The sequence below is a fragment of the Diplotaxodon limnothrissa genome, linkage group LG9 (genome assembly GCF_057381915.1).
Source record: "Diplotaxodon limnothrissa isolate DT_005_m linkage group LG9, D_limnothrissa_male_GT1.1, whole genome shotgun sequence".
NCBI classification, from domain to species: domain Eukaryota; kingdom Metazoa; phylum Chordata; class Actinopteri; order Cichliformes; family Cichlidae; genus Diplotaxodon; species Diplotaxodon limnothrissa.
This window is the reverse complement of record NC_140604.1, coordinates 13,513,254-13,527,788: the sequence shown is the minus strand read 5'-3', so window position 1 is coordinate 13,527,788 and position 14,535 is coordinate 13,513,254. Positions and strand designations below refer to the sequence as shown.

Genomic DNA, 14,535 nt, shown 5'->3' with positions numbered 1-14,535 from the left:
AGCCTAATTAACTGCTGTCCCATCTAACAGATGAAGTGTCAGGCTGAAGCTCCAGAAGGTCAAAGGTATGAAATTTTCAGTGACAGTAGAACAGGAAATCAAAATCAAGTCATTTCTGATTGATGTTATAGCTTAGTTTGGTCTGCAGATTGTTTTCAATAATAAACATGTTTTTGACAAACATTTTAAGGTCAACATCTGACACCAACCAACTAGCTTCCAGCTAACGACATTTGTCAAGTAACATTTCCAATTAAGACAAATGGAAGCAAAAAGCTTCCCCAACCTCTGTTCTGGATCTCAGTGAATAAATGGTTCTCAGCAGCTTTTAATAAAACCCAGTTTGGTTTCCAGCAACTAACAACAGACTGGTTCCAGTTTCTTTGTGACTTCAGGAAAGCAAAAACAGACCAGATGGAAATTAAAATAATTTTGGCTCCCATACAACAACAAAAAAACAATTTTTTTTACTAACAGACTCCGGCTCATGACGTACAACATTTTTTTCTCTGTTCTCCTCCTGCCCTGATGCAGACAAAAACAACTTACTGTCAATTTTAAAATGTAACCTAAATATTCAGTGTCCATCCTTACTGTTTCCTGGACTGAGAAGCTTGAATAATAAAGAAAAGGAAAAATGAGGCAGCACTATTTTTCAAAGAGTAAATGAAAAACTCGAGTTTAGTAGCAAACTTGTAGTTATTCATTATTATTTTATTTTTTGTAACTGTGGTGTAAGGAAAGAGAAATCACAGTTGAAATGTATTTCATATATTTGTGTAGAAATCATGTGGTGTTCAGGGTCATGCTGTACAAAGGACAATAAAATGCAAAGCTTCACAATATCGTCTGTTCACCAGAACCACGGTTAGAGTGAAACTGAAATTATTTTAGACGATGAGGGAGACACTTAAGAAGGGAATAAGCATTTTAAAATTTGAATAATATTTTTGTAAAACATTGAATAAAGTTTGTGTTTATTACATTTTTTGAACTTTTTACTTTGTCATGTGCTTGAATCCTCAGTAATACCAGTGGCACGAGTGATTAATAACAGCACTGCAAATAATGTGTATGAATGAGGTTTGTTTGGTTTAAATTTTTAAAAAAAATCGAACTGGGGTTCAATACAGTACAATAGTATTTTATTGTTATTAAAGAACTGAAAAAGGAAAACGTCGTGTAATTTGGTTTCTGTATACGTTATATATGTTCTGGTCTCTGTTACACACCAGTGAGACGCTGACTTTTTGTTGTTGTTGTTGTTGTTCTGTCCACACGGACTTCTTACCAACTACCAGTAAGCTTTGAAGCCGTTCTTTCAAAAAAAAAAAAATTGTGCCAAATATTTGGCCACAAGCACACTATGTTGAATATGGGACAAGCTTTTTTCTGCCAACAGACTAAGAAGTGATCTATGGTGAGGCAGCCTACTTCGTATTAATTACACCATCCGGATGATCCCACTGTACAGGTATTGGCTTCACCTCATAGGACAATCTTGATGGAGGAGGAGTGAACTGAGCTAAACGACTATAATAATTCTTATATTGCGGGCGATCGTGGCTCAAGAGTCGGCAGGTTGTCTTGTGATCGGAAGGTTGCCGGTTTGAGCCCCGGCTCAGACAGACTCTGATGTTGTGTCCTTGGGCAAGACACTTCACCTGTAAAACCTTAAATCTGTACCAAATTCAATGTGCACGTTCGTATGCTGTTTTTATTTCCTTTGGGACTTAAAGAAGAGAGAGAGACAGAGACGATGGAAATGATATCACTGTTCCACTAGTATTGCAAGTTTGGTCCCACAATACACCTTATAGTCAGTGAAAAATGAAATTGCCAAATTACTTTAATCCAGGATTGAACGAATTAATATGACAGGATGGATTAGGCCCCTGAAAGGGACAAATGATCACAAAGTGACAAGTTTATGTTTCCTCACTGAGAACTTTTACTCAAATTAAATATCTCAGGTAAATGCGCCATTTAACCACATGAAATTGGTTTACGTTTGATTTACACAAACGCACACTCTGCAAAGGTTTCCAACACACATACACATTTTTTTGTTACTCGGAATAGTATTTTTTTTTCTTCCTATAACTCATCTTCAACACCGTAAGGGCATACAATAACTGAAGAGGAAAATGGTGTTTAAATTAACAAAAAAAAAAAAACAGAGCTCCAGTAGCGCCAGGAACAATAAACAAAACTACACAGCCAAACAGTTTACTACATTACTTCTATATGAAGTAATTCAGCCAGTGAAGAGAGGAAAACCCTCCCGTAAGATGTTGGTTAATCTGACCATTTTGCTGTGTATATTTCCAGTTTTTATTATTACTATTTCTATTCTTTTTCTATTTTTATTGTTTCTTTTTCTTTATGTTTCTTGGCTTTTAAGCTCCACCTACTCGCTGTGCACGAGCGCACAGTGAAGGTAGAGGAGGGGCTGGTGACATTAAGATATTTGATTGGGCAATACAGTGTGAGTAATGAAAATGAAATGCTGTCAGTGTTTGTACTGCCGGCAGTGTTCCCGATGACCAGCGCTTTTATTCAAATACTAGTACTGTGTTACTAACACGTGTAAGTGTTTTTTTTTTCCTCTACAGTTTGTGTATAGTTATGGAAATAGACTCTTGCTGCCAGCCCATCCCCTTCACACAATAAACTAAGTTAAAATTACTTAGTAAAAAAAATTATGTAGATGTTGTAATAATAGCATTAAAGTTGTCATAGCTCTAAATAGCATGAGGGTGAAGCCTATATTTGAACACAAGACTTTTAGTTAGTGTAACACTTGGTCTTTAGAGACAAATGTCTGCCTTTACTTATTGCTTCTCTCTGTCCTGCATGTCCTTTTCTTTGCCTCTAGAATTTAGAGATAATTTGGATGGTGGTTATTCCAAGATAAATCTTCTCCTGGAATAATTTTGCTACAATGGTTTTTTTAAATTTCATTATTTGATTTCATGTCTTATTTATATTGTTATTGTTTTTAATCCACAAAGCTGGTGTCACGTGATGCTGGAAGTGCTCGCCTCTTTGTTTTTCTTCCTCTTTCATTGTGTGCTTAGTGAAATGTAACGGTAACATGAGCACGGTCTCCTCTACTGTGTTTTGGTGGATTATAATCTCTGTGTGGATGTTGATTACTTCCAGAGGAGGTAAGGGAATAAGAACATTTAGGAGCAACTTTCATTTAAACAGTAAAACGGTGTGCAGAAAGATAGTCTTTTATTAATTTAATGCATGACCACAAGCCCAGGGCTGGACTGGCCATTGGACATACCAGGCATATGCCCAGTGGGCTGCTCTCTTTAATTTTTATGGGCCGATGGGGTTTTATTTTTTTTTATTTTTTTTTTTATTTTTAACGGTATAAATGAATGGTGTCGGATTGGCCAGTTGGTCATGATCGACTCTGGGTTGGACCAGCCGAGGAGGTCGAACTTTAAAGTTGAGATGAAAAAGTACACGATTTGTCCAGTACTACTTCAGCTAGAAAGTTGCTAATTCAATCATGAAACTGATCAATGATCAGCTGATTGGCTTTTGCGCCAGAAAGAGGAAACTAGCGGATGTTGCGTTAAACAACAGCAGCACAAAGAAATACTTTTCTTTCCTATTCTCACTTAAAAATGTCTAGTTTATAATTAACATTATCTGATGGAAAATGTATAGAAATCCATTATTTTATTCAGTAAATATTAAGTCTAGTATATACCTGAGTAAGTTATTGTATTCTTTCCTTTGAGAAGGGACCATCTGTACAGTCTGGAATTCTGCTCAAGAAAGATGTTGAATCTTTTTAATTACTAGAGAAAAATAATAGATTTATAGGTTATACATCCATTAAATTAAAATTGGTTTTGTCAATTAAGCATCTAAATGACTGATTGTTTTGGCAGTCTGGGAATCAACACATTCAGGAGATGTGAAATGAACCCTTAGATGTGTGGCCACTAAAACTAATAAAGAGGCTTTGAAAAAGGTTGTATTGAACTGGATCCTTTACTGTTATTATTCCCTGTACTTCTATTAAGTCAGCAAGTATTTCTTTTCTTACGACTGTGTATTTCACTGAAATCAAAAGTAAAAAAAAAAATCTGTCCTACCTTTCCACCTGTTGTCACTTTAATTTGCACCAAAGCAGGCAAAAGGGATTCACGACAGTTTTTGCTTAATAACTGAACAGATATAACTCAAATATGAAAGCAGTAATATTATTTCTTCTTTTTATATGTAGCTCTGATTACGTCTCACTAATGTAATCTTTACCTGATGTTTCAGATACTGAGGTTTCCTGTGTTTTAATGCAGAAATGCATGCTGCCATGCAGTTCCCAGGATGTCACTCAAATTATCATTCACTGGTTTAAGATGTCAGGAGACATTCATGTCCACTCCTTCTATAACAACAAAGACCAGCATGGATATCAGGACCAGAGATTCAGAGACAGGACCTCTCTGTTCAAGGACCAGATCTCCAAAGGAAATGTCTCACTGCAACTGGCAGGGGTCAAGGTTCAGGATGAGGGCAGATACAAGTGCCACATCAGCACCCTTCAGGGAAACAGAGACTCATTTATCAACCTAAATGTTAACGGTATGAAAAACACAGAATATGCAGAGAATACAGACATGTTAGAAGGAAAGAATAAACAGCCACGAATTTCGTAGTCTTAAAGTTTTAGAGGATGGAGTTTTGTGCTATTAGCTAACCCGATTAGCTAACTGTGAATGCAACACAGACACACAGATTTGCTGATAATAATGTTAACATTTTATTTAAAACCTTGATTTTAATGTAAATATATGCTTAAATGTTTGAAACTGGTTCCTTGTATGTCTGTTGTATTATTATAAATATTTTTTTGCAGCTCCAGTCCAAAAAGTCAACATTCAGCAAACAGGAAACCAGATGACCTGCAGCTCAGAGGGACTCTACCCTAAACCTAATCTCACCTGGACCACCAGCCCTCCATCCAACATGTCCCTCCAGTATAAAACCACAGCCCAGGAGACTCAACAGCTTCTTTACAACATCAATAGTTCTCTGATGGTGTCAGAGAGAGTTAAAGATCTGGACTACAGCTGCACTATCAGCACACACAGAAACAGGAAGCGAGCCACTTTGAGTCGAGCATGTGAGTATTCCATGTAAGAAGGAAACTTAAAAAATGGAGAAGCATCGCTTCCTAAGAGAAACAACAAAACAGAATTTTCTTTTGAGAGGTCAGAGGGGTTGGTTTCATTTTAAGTTACTTGCTTATAAATGAGAACATTAATTTTTCATGCTCCCTGATCCAGAGGAAAAATGAATTGGTAGTAGTTTTGAACAATTTTGTGCTCAAGGCACAACAACGGGTAAAAATTTCAACACATACATATACAAATAACTGCTTCAAAACATCGTGTCATGTGAAAGGTCTGAGTAATGTTTCTTTTTACACAAGTGACACCACTTCTGCTTTCATATACTTTTCTCTTGAGCCCTGTTAGTGACCAAACGCACTGTTTGGCAGCTACTACATGAGAATATAATGCTCCAGAATGGAGTGATGCTGACATTCAGCACATTGTTGGTTATAATGTGAAGAAGCAGTGAAGTGAGAAATGGTTGTTTTATTAGAAAATTACAGCGGTTTGAGTCCTTAACTATAAATTTAAATACATTAACCCTTTCAGGTTATTGGTGATGATGACCCCAGCACCAAATCTAACCGTAAGAAATTAGAATGTGTATTTGTGGTGCTTATTACATTTATTAAATAATATGATCATTCTGTCAGACACACATTGTCTTGGGTTTGTTGTGTGGCATGCAGAGTTTGGACCCAAAGGCAGGACTTCAACACAAAGAGATAGCTAAAGGAGGCAGCTTTTATTTGCTGAAGCAAAATTCAAACATGAAAAACAAGAAAACCAAACCTAACACTTCAAACTGGGAAATGACAAATAATACATTAAGAAACAAGAAATCTGGGAACTAGAAGCAGGGAGAAAACCGAGCTTGTGTGGGGGGGAAAGCAGACATCAGCATGGACAACACAACAACAAGCAGAGGAAGACAGAGGACTTAAATACACAGAGGATAATGAGCGGATGGGAAACAGGTGGGAACACAGCTGGAAGTAATCAGTAACAAGGAGACAAGAGGGAAGCAAAACTGAATACACTGAACCGAGGACAAGAGACTGTCAAAATAAAACAAGAAACACACTGAGATGCATACTAAGTGACAACAACTTGACACTGAAACAGACATGAGGACACAGAGAGGGGGAGAGACATGACCAGCTGGGGAAAATGCAGTACTAGAAATACAAATGACTAAACTAAGAGCAAGGAAACTGAACCATGAAAAGCACTAAATCAAAGCATATTAATGAAACCAGAAAACATATAAACACTGTGTCACACATCCAGGACCATGACACACATGAAAAATTATTTACATGTTTATCCAAACATGTTTTTCTTAGGTAGGATTAGGATTCAGACATCTCCACCAGGCTCAGTATTCATCTGTGGTTCAAAGCAAAGTCATTCACAGAATTTCTTAAGATATTTTATTTCAGTGGGTTTTACTTCTTAAAAATGTGTTTTTGCTTCTGTGTTATTTCAGCCTCAGTTATCAGTAGCTACACTGAAACAACGCTCCCCTGCTCGTCTTCAAACACTTCTCTGAGAAAACTCCTTTGGAGATTCAACCACGGTCAGATCATCCTGACAAAGACTGGGCCTGATGCTAAATACACAGTGTCAGAGAGGTGGAAGCAGCATGTGAGAGGTGTGTCAGAGTCAGGCAGCCTCACACTGCAGAACTTATCTGCAGATCAGGAGGGAACATACACATGTGAACTCAGTGATGCTTCGGAGACAATAACGACTAATATCTTTGTGAAGCTAAATCAAGGTAAGATTAATTAGGAATTTGTAACTTATATGAGAAAAAGCTGTTATCACCTGTTATTACATGTGTAACTTGCAAAAACAAATAAATCATCCAGAGAAAAATAATTAGTCTCTCACCTTTAAGGGAACTCAACCAATATTGAAAGTGCCATAGGATGGGTGTTTGCAGTGGTTCTGGTTGGAGCAGCAGTCGCTGGTTTGGTATTGTTCTGTAAAAAGAAAAGAGGTAAAAGGACATTACTGTACTTGTTTGTGGCGTGCATGTGCAGTTGCTTGTTCCCCTTTGACCTAGCACTTTCTCTTGTTCATGTGACCACATGGCCTTCTTTCTTTAATGTGATGATTTAATTAAGTTTATTTTTTGGTATTTATGAGTATGTCTATGATTCTATGAAGAAAAAATAAGCATAAACCCTCATTATTTACAGATAAGAAACTATGTTCATCAGAGTGTCCCAAGCTTTCCATCTCTTCCGGAAGAAGGGCCAATTTTTACGCTCCTGAGTTCGCCAACTTCTAAAGAGTTGGTTTCTAGTTTTGTGAACGCTTTTTCAGAGCATTTGAGTTTGGTTTGCAAATTGGAGATGATGTGTGGGATCAATTCTTATTCTATAAATGAAACACATCAGTTAATTCAATTTAAAGTGCTTCATAGACTTCATTACTGAAAAACTAAATTCCTTCTTCAAGTCCAGTATGTGATCGGTGTAAACTTGGCTGCAGTGGAATCTTTTGTCTTATTTGTGTGTTTTGCCCTCACTGTTGTGCTGTCTGTTTTGTTTTGTTTTTGTTGTTTCTTATATCAAAAATCATGATAAATGTCACGTAATTGTGGATAAAAGCCTTTAACAAGTATGAAGTGCTTGTAATTATATTTCAGTACATCACAGAAACAACAAAGAAAGATCTAAAAGCAGCTTAGCAGCAAAAAAGCAAACTTTATGAAAACTAATATTTGTGTCATTCTCAAAACCTTTGGCCACGACTGTACTGGTCCTTATCGGTGGAAATTATGGGTGCTCCACGCCAACTGTGCAGGAATAAAATATAAAGAGTAAGACAACAGGGATAAATAAAAAAACAGGAGAAATATATACAATGAAGTGCAATCTAAACAAACATCTATCAGTTCATGATGACTGAAACTGATCAGTACATTGCAGGAAGATGGAACGAAAAGGCAGAAAAAACACAAACAACAAAGGTGCACCGTAATTCGGTTGTGCCGCTGCTCATGTTCATATATTTTTACAGTAGAGGCTACTGTAATGGCGCTGTAGTGGACTGCTTATGTCTCATTTGTTAAAACAGCTCATTCTCTTATGAAAAAATGCCACAAGATTACGGACACTGGTATTTGAAAATGCATGGTGGTAAATAAAAAGTTATTTTGTCACAGTTTGATTCACCAACATCTAGAGCAGACGTAGTTCCGTTTTCAAATTCACGTTAGGGCTGATGTGTTATATCTCACAACAGGAAATTTCACAAATGTGAACTCAGGAAGTTTCTGTCTTGACCATGATAAGCAAGCTTGCTTCACTGTAGTCACGCTCCTAACAGTTGCCCAAGTTCCTGAGCACATAATCACCAAGTCATCTTACAGAAGGTTAAAAAATGTTCCACCTTAATGCTGTAACAATAGCTGTGAGACATCTTTTAACACTTCTGCTGTCAAATTGTTCCCTGGTCTGAAAATGAATGCAATCTAAATGCAGAAGGGTTTAGTATTATATGAACATTCACTGAATTCAAATTAGGAAAAAGATTTGAATGTCATTTTGTCAAAAGACTGAAACGGTGGTGCTGCTTTGTACTGTCCCATTGAGAAATAAAACATGCATAAAGTGTATGAAGGCTGCCAAATTCCAAAGTGTCTGATTGTCAAATGTAGCTAAGCTATCAATTAGAAAATCCTTTGGCACCTTGTTGTTGAGTTATCATGTTCACATAGTTGGATGTCCACACATCCTGACACCTGAAAAAGACTTTCAGGCTGTCTTGAAGTGACTCTGCAAACTGCTAAGTGATTCAGGAAGGGAAAGCAGGTTCTCCACCTGCAGTGTGTATAGTGCAGGAGGAGCGCTGGTGACGTCAACTGGGGATATTGTCCTCAGCCATAAAAGGATGCAGTGCCTACTCTTGGTCAGGGATGAGTTGCTGCACAAGTGGAGGAGTTTAAGTAGCTCAGGGTGTTTTTCAGGAGTGAGTGGAGCGGGTGATCGACAGATGGATTGGTGCTGTGGCTGCAGTGATGTGGATGTAGGGAGAGCTCAGTGGAAGAGCGAAGCTCTTGATTTTACAGGTCAATCTGCGTCTCTAACCTCACCTATGGTCACAAGCTTTAGATAGTGACCAGAAGAATCATGGACACAAGCAGCAGAAATCAGCTTCCTCCAAAGGGTGGCCTGCCTCTCCCTTAGAGATAGGATGTGGAGTTTCACTAGGGCATTGTTCAGGGCATGTCCCACCGGGAGGAGGCCTTGTGACAGACCGAGGGAGCCCTGGAGAGAGATCTCTCAGCCGAGATATAATCCTGATTGTTGGATCCACAAAAAATAATTTTTGTTTCTTTATTTTAATTAACAAGAAATACAAAAAAAATAAATAAATAAATTGACAAAATAAAATAATAGTGTTGGGTCTGCGCTTAACAGGCCCGCTAGTTTAGAGACTTATCACGCATGAAGAAAGCAAGACGAATAGCTTAACCGGTTTTTACTTGCTAGCAAGGGGAACCCGCTCGGTAGCACCTCTGCCCTCGGTGTCAGACCACTCCAAAGAACCAGCACCCCCTGCAGCCTTAAAAGCCAGTCATAAAACTGAGGCACTGAGTGTGTGTGGATGTGGGTGTTTTTGTGTGAGTTCCTGGGTCATCTCCCCTCACCCTGTATATGGCTCAACCCTTTTTTAAACAGTCTCACCATACACAAGCACAGGCGAGGACATAAAGGACAGGAAGTAAAACATCCTCACTAAATAAGGACAGATAATCTTCACATACTTTTTGTTTTTGAAGGCCTGCCAAATGCTATGCTATCATTTTTCTGTAAAGCAAATTGGGTATGCATAAAGTTACCTTATCTTACCTAGGATGTCTGCAGTTAAACACTATAATGTTAAGTACACATGCCTGTGTATTTAACATTCAAGCACACAAAACAAACACGTATATTACTACTGACATGCCTGCACTGCTGAATTGTGCATTGTGTTTATTCTTTCATGGACGATGTCTTATGAATGCAAAAATGTTTCTCAGGTCAACAAGAAAACCACAGAAGGTCAAAGTCCGTTAATAATGTGTAAGTATCCTAAACATTACTACAGAGGAGCCTACTTCTGTTTGCTCTGATCGTTTTCTAAAGTTGATATGTTATATTTTTAAAAATGAAATGAGTGAAATTAAATTTTCTGCTTATTTGCGTCAAAGATTAAAATGAACTGCAGATGTGCTGGAAGTAGAATTCATCAACATCCATCATATGAAAGCATAAAACGTGATATGAATATGTGAGAAAATCAAACAGCTGGTTTGTCTGACTGACCTTTATATCAATTTTTTTTTCTTCCTGTCGTTTAACAGAGATGCTGAATTGCAAGAACTCAGTGAAGACGGTTCTACTCTTAGAAAAAAAAACCCAAACAGAACCTGACCAACCAACAACTGTTTAGGACAGTTGGGACCACATTAAAGGGAAAAAACAGAAGGATACTATTAATTTAAAAGAGCTAAATGTTGAAAGTAAAACTAAAATATTTTTCTTAAATAATGTCCAAATGTTGGAAATGTATTTGAAATACCTCAGTGAAAAGAAATTGAAATAATTGTCTAGATAATCATAAAAAGTGTACAGTTAGCCGGAAGGGGGGGGGGAACCAGCTACAATCTGGGTTTGGAGTTTTGTTGCTGTTCCTTTTTTTCTTTGTCTTTATATATATATATATATATATATATATATATATATATATATATATATATATATATATATATATATATATATATATATATATTAGGGGTGCAACGATACACAAAATTCACGGTTCGGTTCGGTTCGATACTTTGGTGTCACGGTTCGATATTTTTTCGATACAAAAAAATGTTCATGCATTTTTAATTTGTCATTTATTAAAATTCTAAATATATATTTTAACTCAAAAGTACAGTTTTTAAATTTAACCCTAACCCTTGTGCCTGTTTTTTATTTTGACAGCGAATGCGCACCTGCGGACCACTTATGTGCAGCCCTGGTTATTTAGCTCATCATATTGCAGCCACAGAAATTCTTTTGTCCATGAAACCATAAAGCTGCACTTTCTTTTTGCCTTATAGTCTGATTTGTCATAACTTCTCCGTTTTGTGGTAAGCTTTTCTTTGGCTGTCACTTCTTCACCCTGACCTGTCTTATTTGGCTCAGCAGAACTGAAATGCTTTTACACGCTCACTCACATAAGCTCAGCGATTCTCTGCGCGATCAACCTCTCACATGTGTAAGCTGCGGGAGATTTCACTTGTCATGTTTGCATAGTAAGCTAACGATTAATAAGACGATGTCAGAGGAATTGGTGCACAAATTTTCATCACTCACAGATCAGTGCTGTCGCTCTCTATACACAGTTCGCACGATTGCAAAGTGAAAGCAAAAAAACAAGCGCAAATTCAAACGCGACTTCAATATGTCACATATTGACAGTGGCTCACCGATGCCAATGACATAATTACCCAGCTACATTTCTGAAAAAATGCAAAAGCATTGACATATATTTTTCCTACAATAGCCCGACGGGCAGGGAAGAGAAAGATTTTGGTAGCCTGACTGAAAAAAATCGCTAGCTCCAGGACGTCGGGCTAGCGATATTGCGAGCCCTGTATCTGATTGAGGAATCACTCATCTTTGGAAAAGAGAGTTTATTACAGAGAAATGGCTCTTTCCAAAATAAAAGCTATACTATCCGCTTCTTCTGGGCTATATTCTCAGCAGCATAAGGAGAATCATGTGCTAACAGCTGTCTAAATGACTCGGCTAAAGTTAGTAGCATGCTTGTTGTTTTTGTCTTTGCACTAGGATGATGTCGGCATAAATGTGCAGTCATATTCGTTGTGTTCCCACTAGTGCTTTCAGGTTAATCTCGTTGAAATGACCTTAACGCTAGTGATGGTGAGATGAAGCCTCATGATGAACTGAAGCTTCCCATCCAACTGGTCGACTCATGGTTCGAAGCATTGTGATGATTCATTTGCTCTACTGCGCCATCAAGTGGACAATTCAAGTGAAACGGGCTCAATAATTATAATGATGTGATGTGTAAACCGCTAAACCGAATAAATAAATTGTTTTTCATGGTTATTTATCCCGAATATTGTCTCAGTATGTCTGATACAAAAGAGAAAGTGGAAACTATCAGTACACAGTTTTTGGGATGATTGTGTAACTGCGTAATCATTCTTATGTACATCTCAATAATGACACAAACTAGTGTGTGGCACTTCAAGTTGAATGAATAAAGGAATTACTATTGTTCATGACACCAATAACTGAACTCTAAATATTAGTTATATTTAATATTATACTAATTTTATATTAATTTAATTAATATTTGTGTATAATAAATTGGCAGCTTAACACAGGAATGTACATGGAAACAAAAAGGGAGGGAGTTGTGATGTGAATGTGCTTGTATAACAGTGCTCATGACACTAGGGGAAAGTTTTCATTTGTTTTTATTCAAAAATAGCAGCTTTCCCACAGTGCTGGGCTGAAGACGGTTCCTCTTTTTTGAGAGGATTTCTCCTGCTTTTGAAAATATCCTCTCACAGGGCACAGATGAAGCAGGGGTTGCAAGAAAAACCACAGCAAGTTTATACAAGTTTGGATAAAGAAATTTGTGTCCAGTACTCCAGTAGCTATGTAACACGTATGTAATCCAATTCCACAACACGATGTGATGAGGGAATCAGCTGTGTTTTGCTGCCCATTTTATTTCGAATCTGGCGCGAACCGGTGAACCAGTTCCCGAATCAGTCACGTGGTACGGACTGCCCGCGAGGCCTCGAACGTCACTGCATACGTAATCAACGCAAGCCTCGATACGCGCTTCAGAAAAACGCCCCCGCGATTACCCGACGCGCGATTCGAAGCTTCGACACACAGGACACATCACTACTTAACGCCACAGCACGGCAAATCTCCGTTAACGAGCTACCGCCGATCACTCCGTGCATGGGGCTACACGGCCAACACGTTAACGAGCTAACTGCGCTAACACACTAGTTCACACCAATGTAATTGAGCATTGCATGGCACATCCAACATACTGTTTTACTTTAGTCCATGACTCGCTTACCTTCAGGGTCATACGTCACATGAAAACCAAAATAATTCCAAACGCCAGATCTGAATGAGGTTCAATTTGCCTGTTGCAAGGAGAGCTTAACTTCTGTCTCGCTAGCTTGCCCTGCGCTCTTCCTTCTGACTATGCTGTCTGTGTTGAGCGCTCAGTGGATCTGCGCTCGACAGTGCAGCCTAGGCGGAGTAGTCGAACACAGATTCACTGAGCGCTCAACACAGACAGCATCGTCAGAAGGAAAATTGATAAAATAAATTACAAATGTTGTATTGTTCGATACATATGCGTACCGAACCGAAAGCACTGTATCGAACGGTTCAATATCGATACGAATATCGTTGCACCCCTAATATATATATATATATATATACATATACACACAATGCAGAGTTTGTGTGCTTTTACTGAGAGACACTTATTGTTGGATTTGCAGCTGGTTAGATCCTCATCTGGTGGTCTCAATGGGGACTTTGTGGATCCATGCAGGCCACAGAGGAGGAGAAGGAAAGAGCAGGTGTCCAGGTGAAGCTCAGACTGTTTCAGAAGTGTGGGGTAGCTAGTGAGCAACGCTGAGCTTTTCTGATTGCCTATGTGGAAAATGTCTCAGTGCCTAGATCTTTTCCAAGGAGGGGGATTCTTCTTTCCCTGCCTTCCTTGAATGTGCAGGGCCTGGGTCTCTGAGACCCTGTCACCTCAGGAGTGCTCATCCATACTCTGCAGTTCTTTCTGACATCTGTCTTTAGAAAAAATACAGCAAATATTCAAACCCAAAGTAAAAACGAGGAGATGTGAGTCACAGATGTGAGAGCTGCCTGCTTCTGTACTCCTGTTCCACCTGCTGTTTTTTTTTAAATGAAGCCTCTAAGAAAATGTCTTTCAGTCTGTCAGTTCCTGTGTGCTCACTATAATCAATGCTTCATTTGTCAAGTCCCTTTTATTTTAAATATGCTGCCATGTAAAATAACGTCAACGTTTGACCCTTCTCGTCATAGCAGTGTAGATCTCGAAAAATACCATTTGTTGCTAGAATTTTAGAAAGGGTTGTGGCTAAGCATCTTAAAAAATACTTAATTGTCCTTCTTAGTTCTCCACCTCCTTTTTTTGTTTCTCCATCTGTGTTGATGAAACAGCGATACATAGCTGACACCTGTCAGGACAGACCTGTTTGTCTAGATACAGCTGAGATTAACTACGGCACCAGGAAACGTCTTTTCTCAAATCTCTTTTCTTTTTTGGTGTTTTGGTCCCATGAATTGGAGGAAAC

General features: G+C 38.3%; 1 protein-coding gene across 1 annotated transcript; it reads left to right on the top strand.

The window, feature by feature from the left end:
- Positions 1–3,097: 3,097 nt before the first annotated feature.
- On the top strand, positions 3,098–10,579 carry LOC146625299 (uncharacterized). Its single transcript, XM_085362750.1, has 7 exons — positions 3,098–3,170; positions 4,297–4,611; positions 4,886–5,152; positions 6,634–6,924; positions 7,048–7,149; positions 10,186–10,228; positions 10,510–10,579. Exons 1-7 carry the CDS (start codon positions 3,098–3,100, stop codon positions 10,577–10,579), a joined length of 1,161 nt encoding a protein of 386 aa, XP_085218876.1.
- The last annotated feature ends 3,956 nt before the right edge of the window (positions 10,580–14,535 follow it).

Excerpts from the sequence above, each read along its gene's own strand:
- LOC146625299 (XM_085362750.1), top strand. The coding sequence starts at position 3,098 with ATGAGCACGGTCTCCTCTACTGTGTTTTGGTGGATTATAATCTCTGTG. Across the intron at positions 5,153-6,633 it reads AGCCACTTTGAGTCGAGCAT|CCTCAGTTATCAGTAGCTAC; the intron begins GTGAGTATTCCA and ends GTGTTATTTCAG. Across the intron at positions 7,150-10,185 it reads GTTCTGTAAAAAGAAAAGAG|GTCAACAAGAAAACCACAGA; the intron begins GTAAAAGGACAT and ends AATGTTTCTCAG.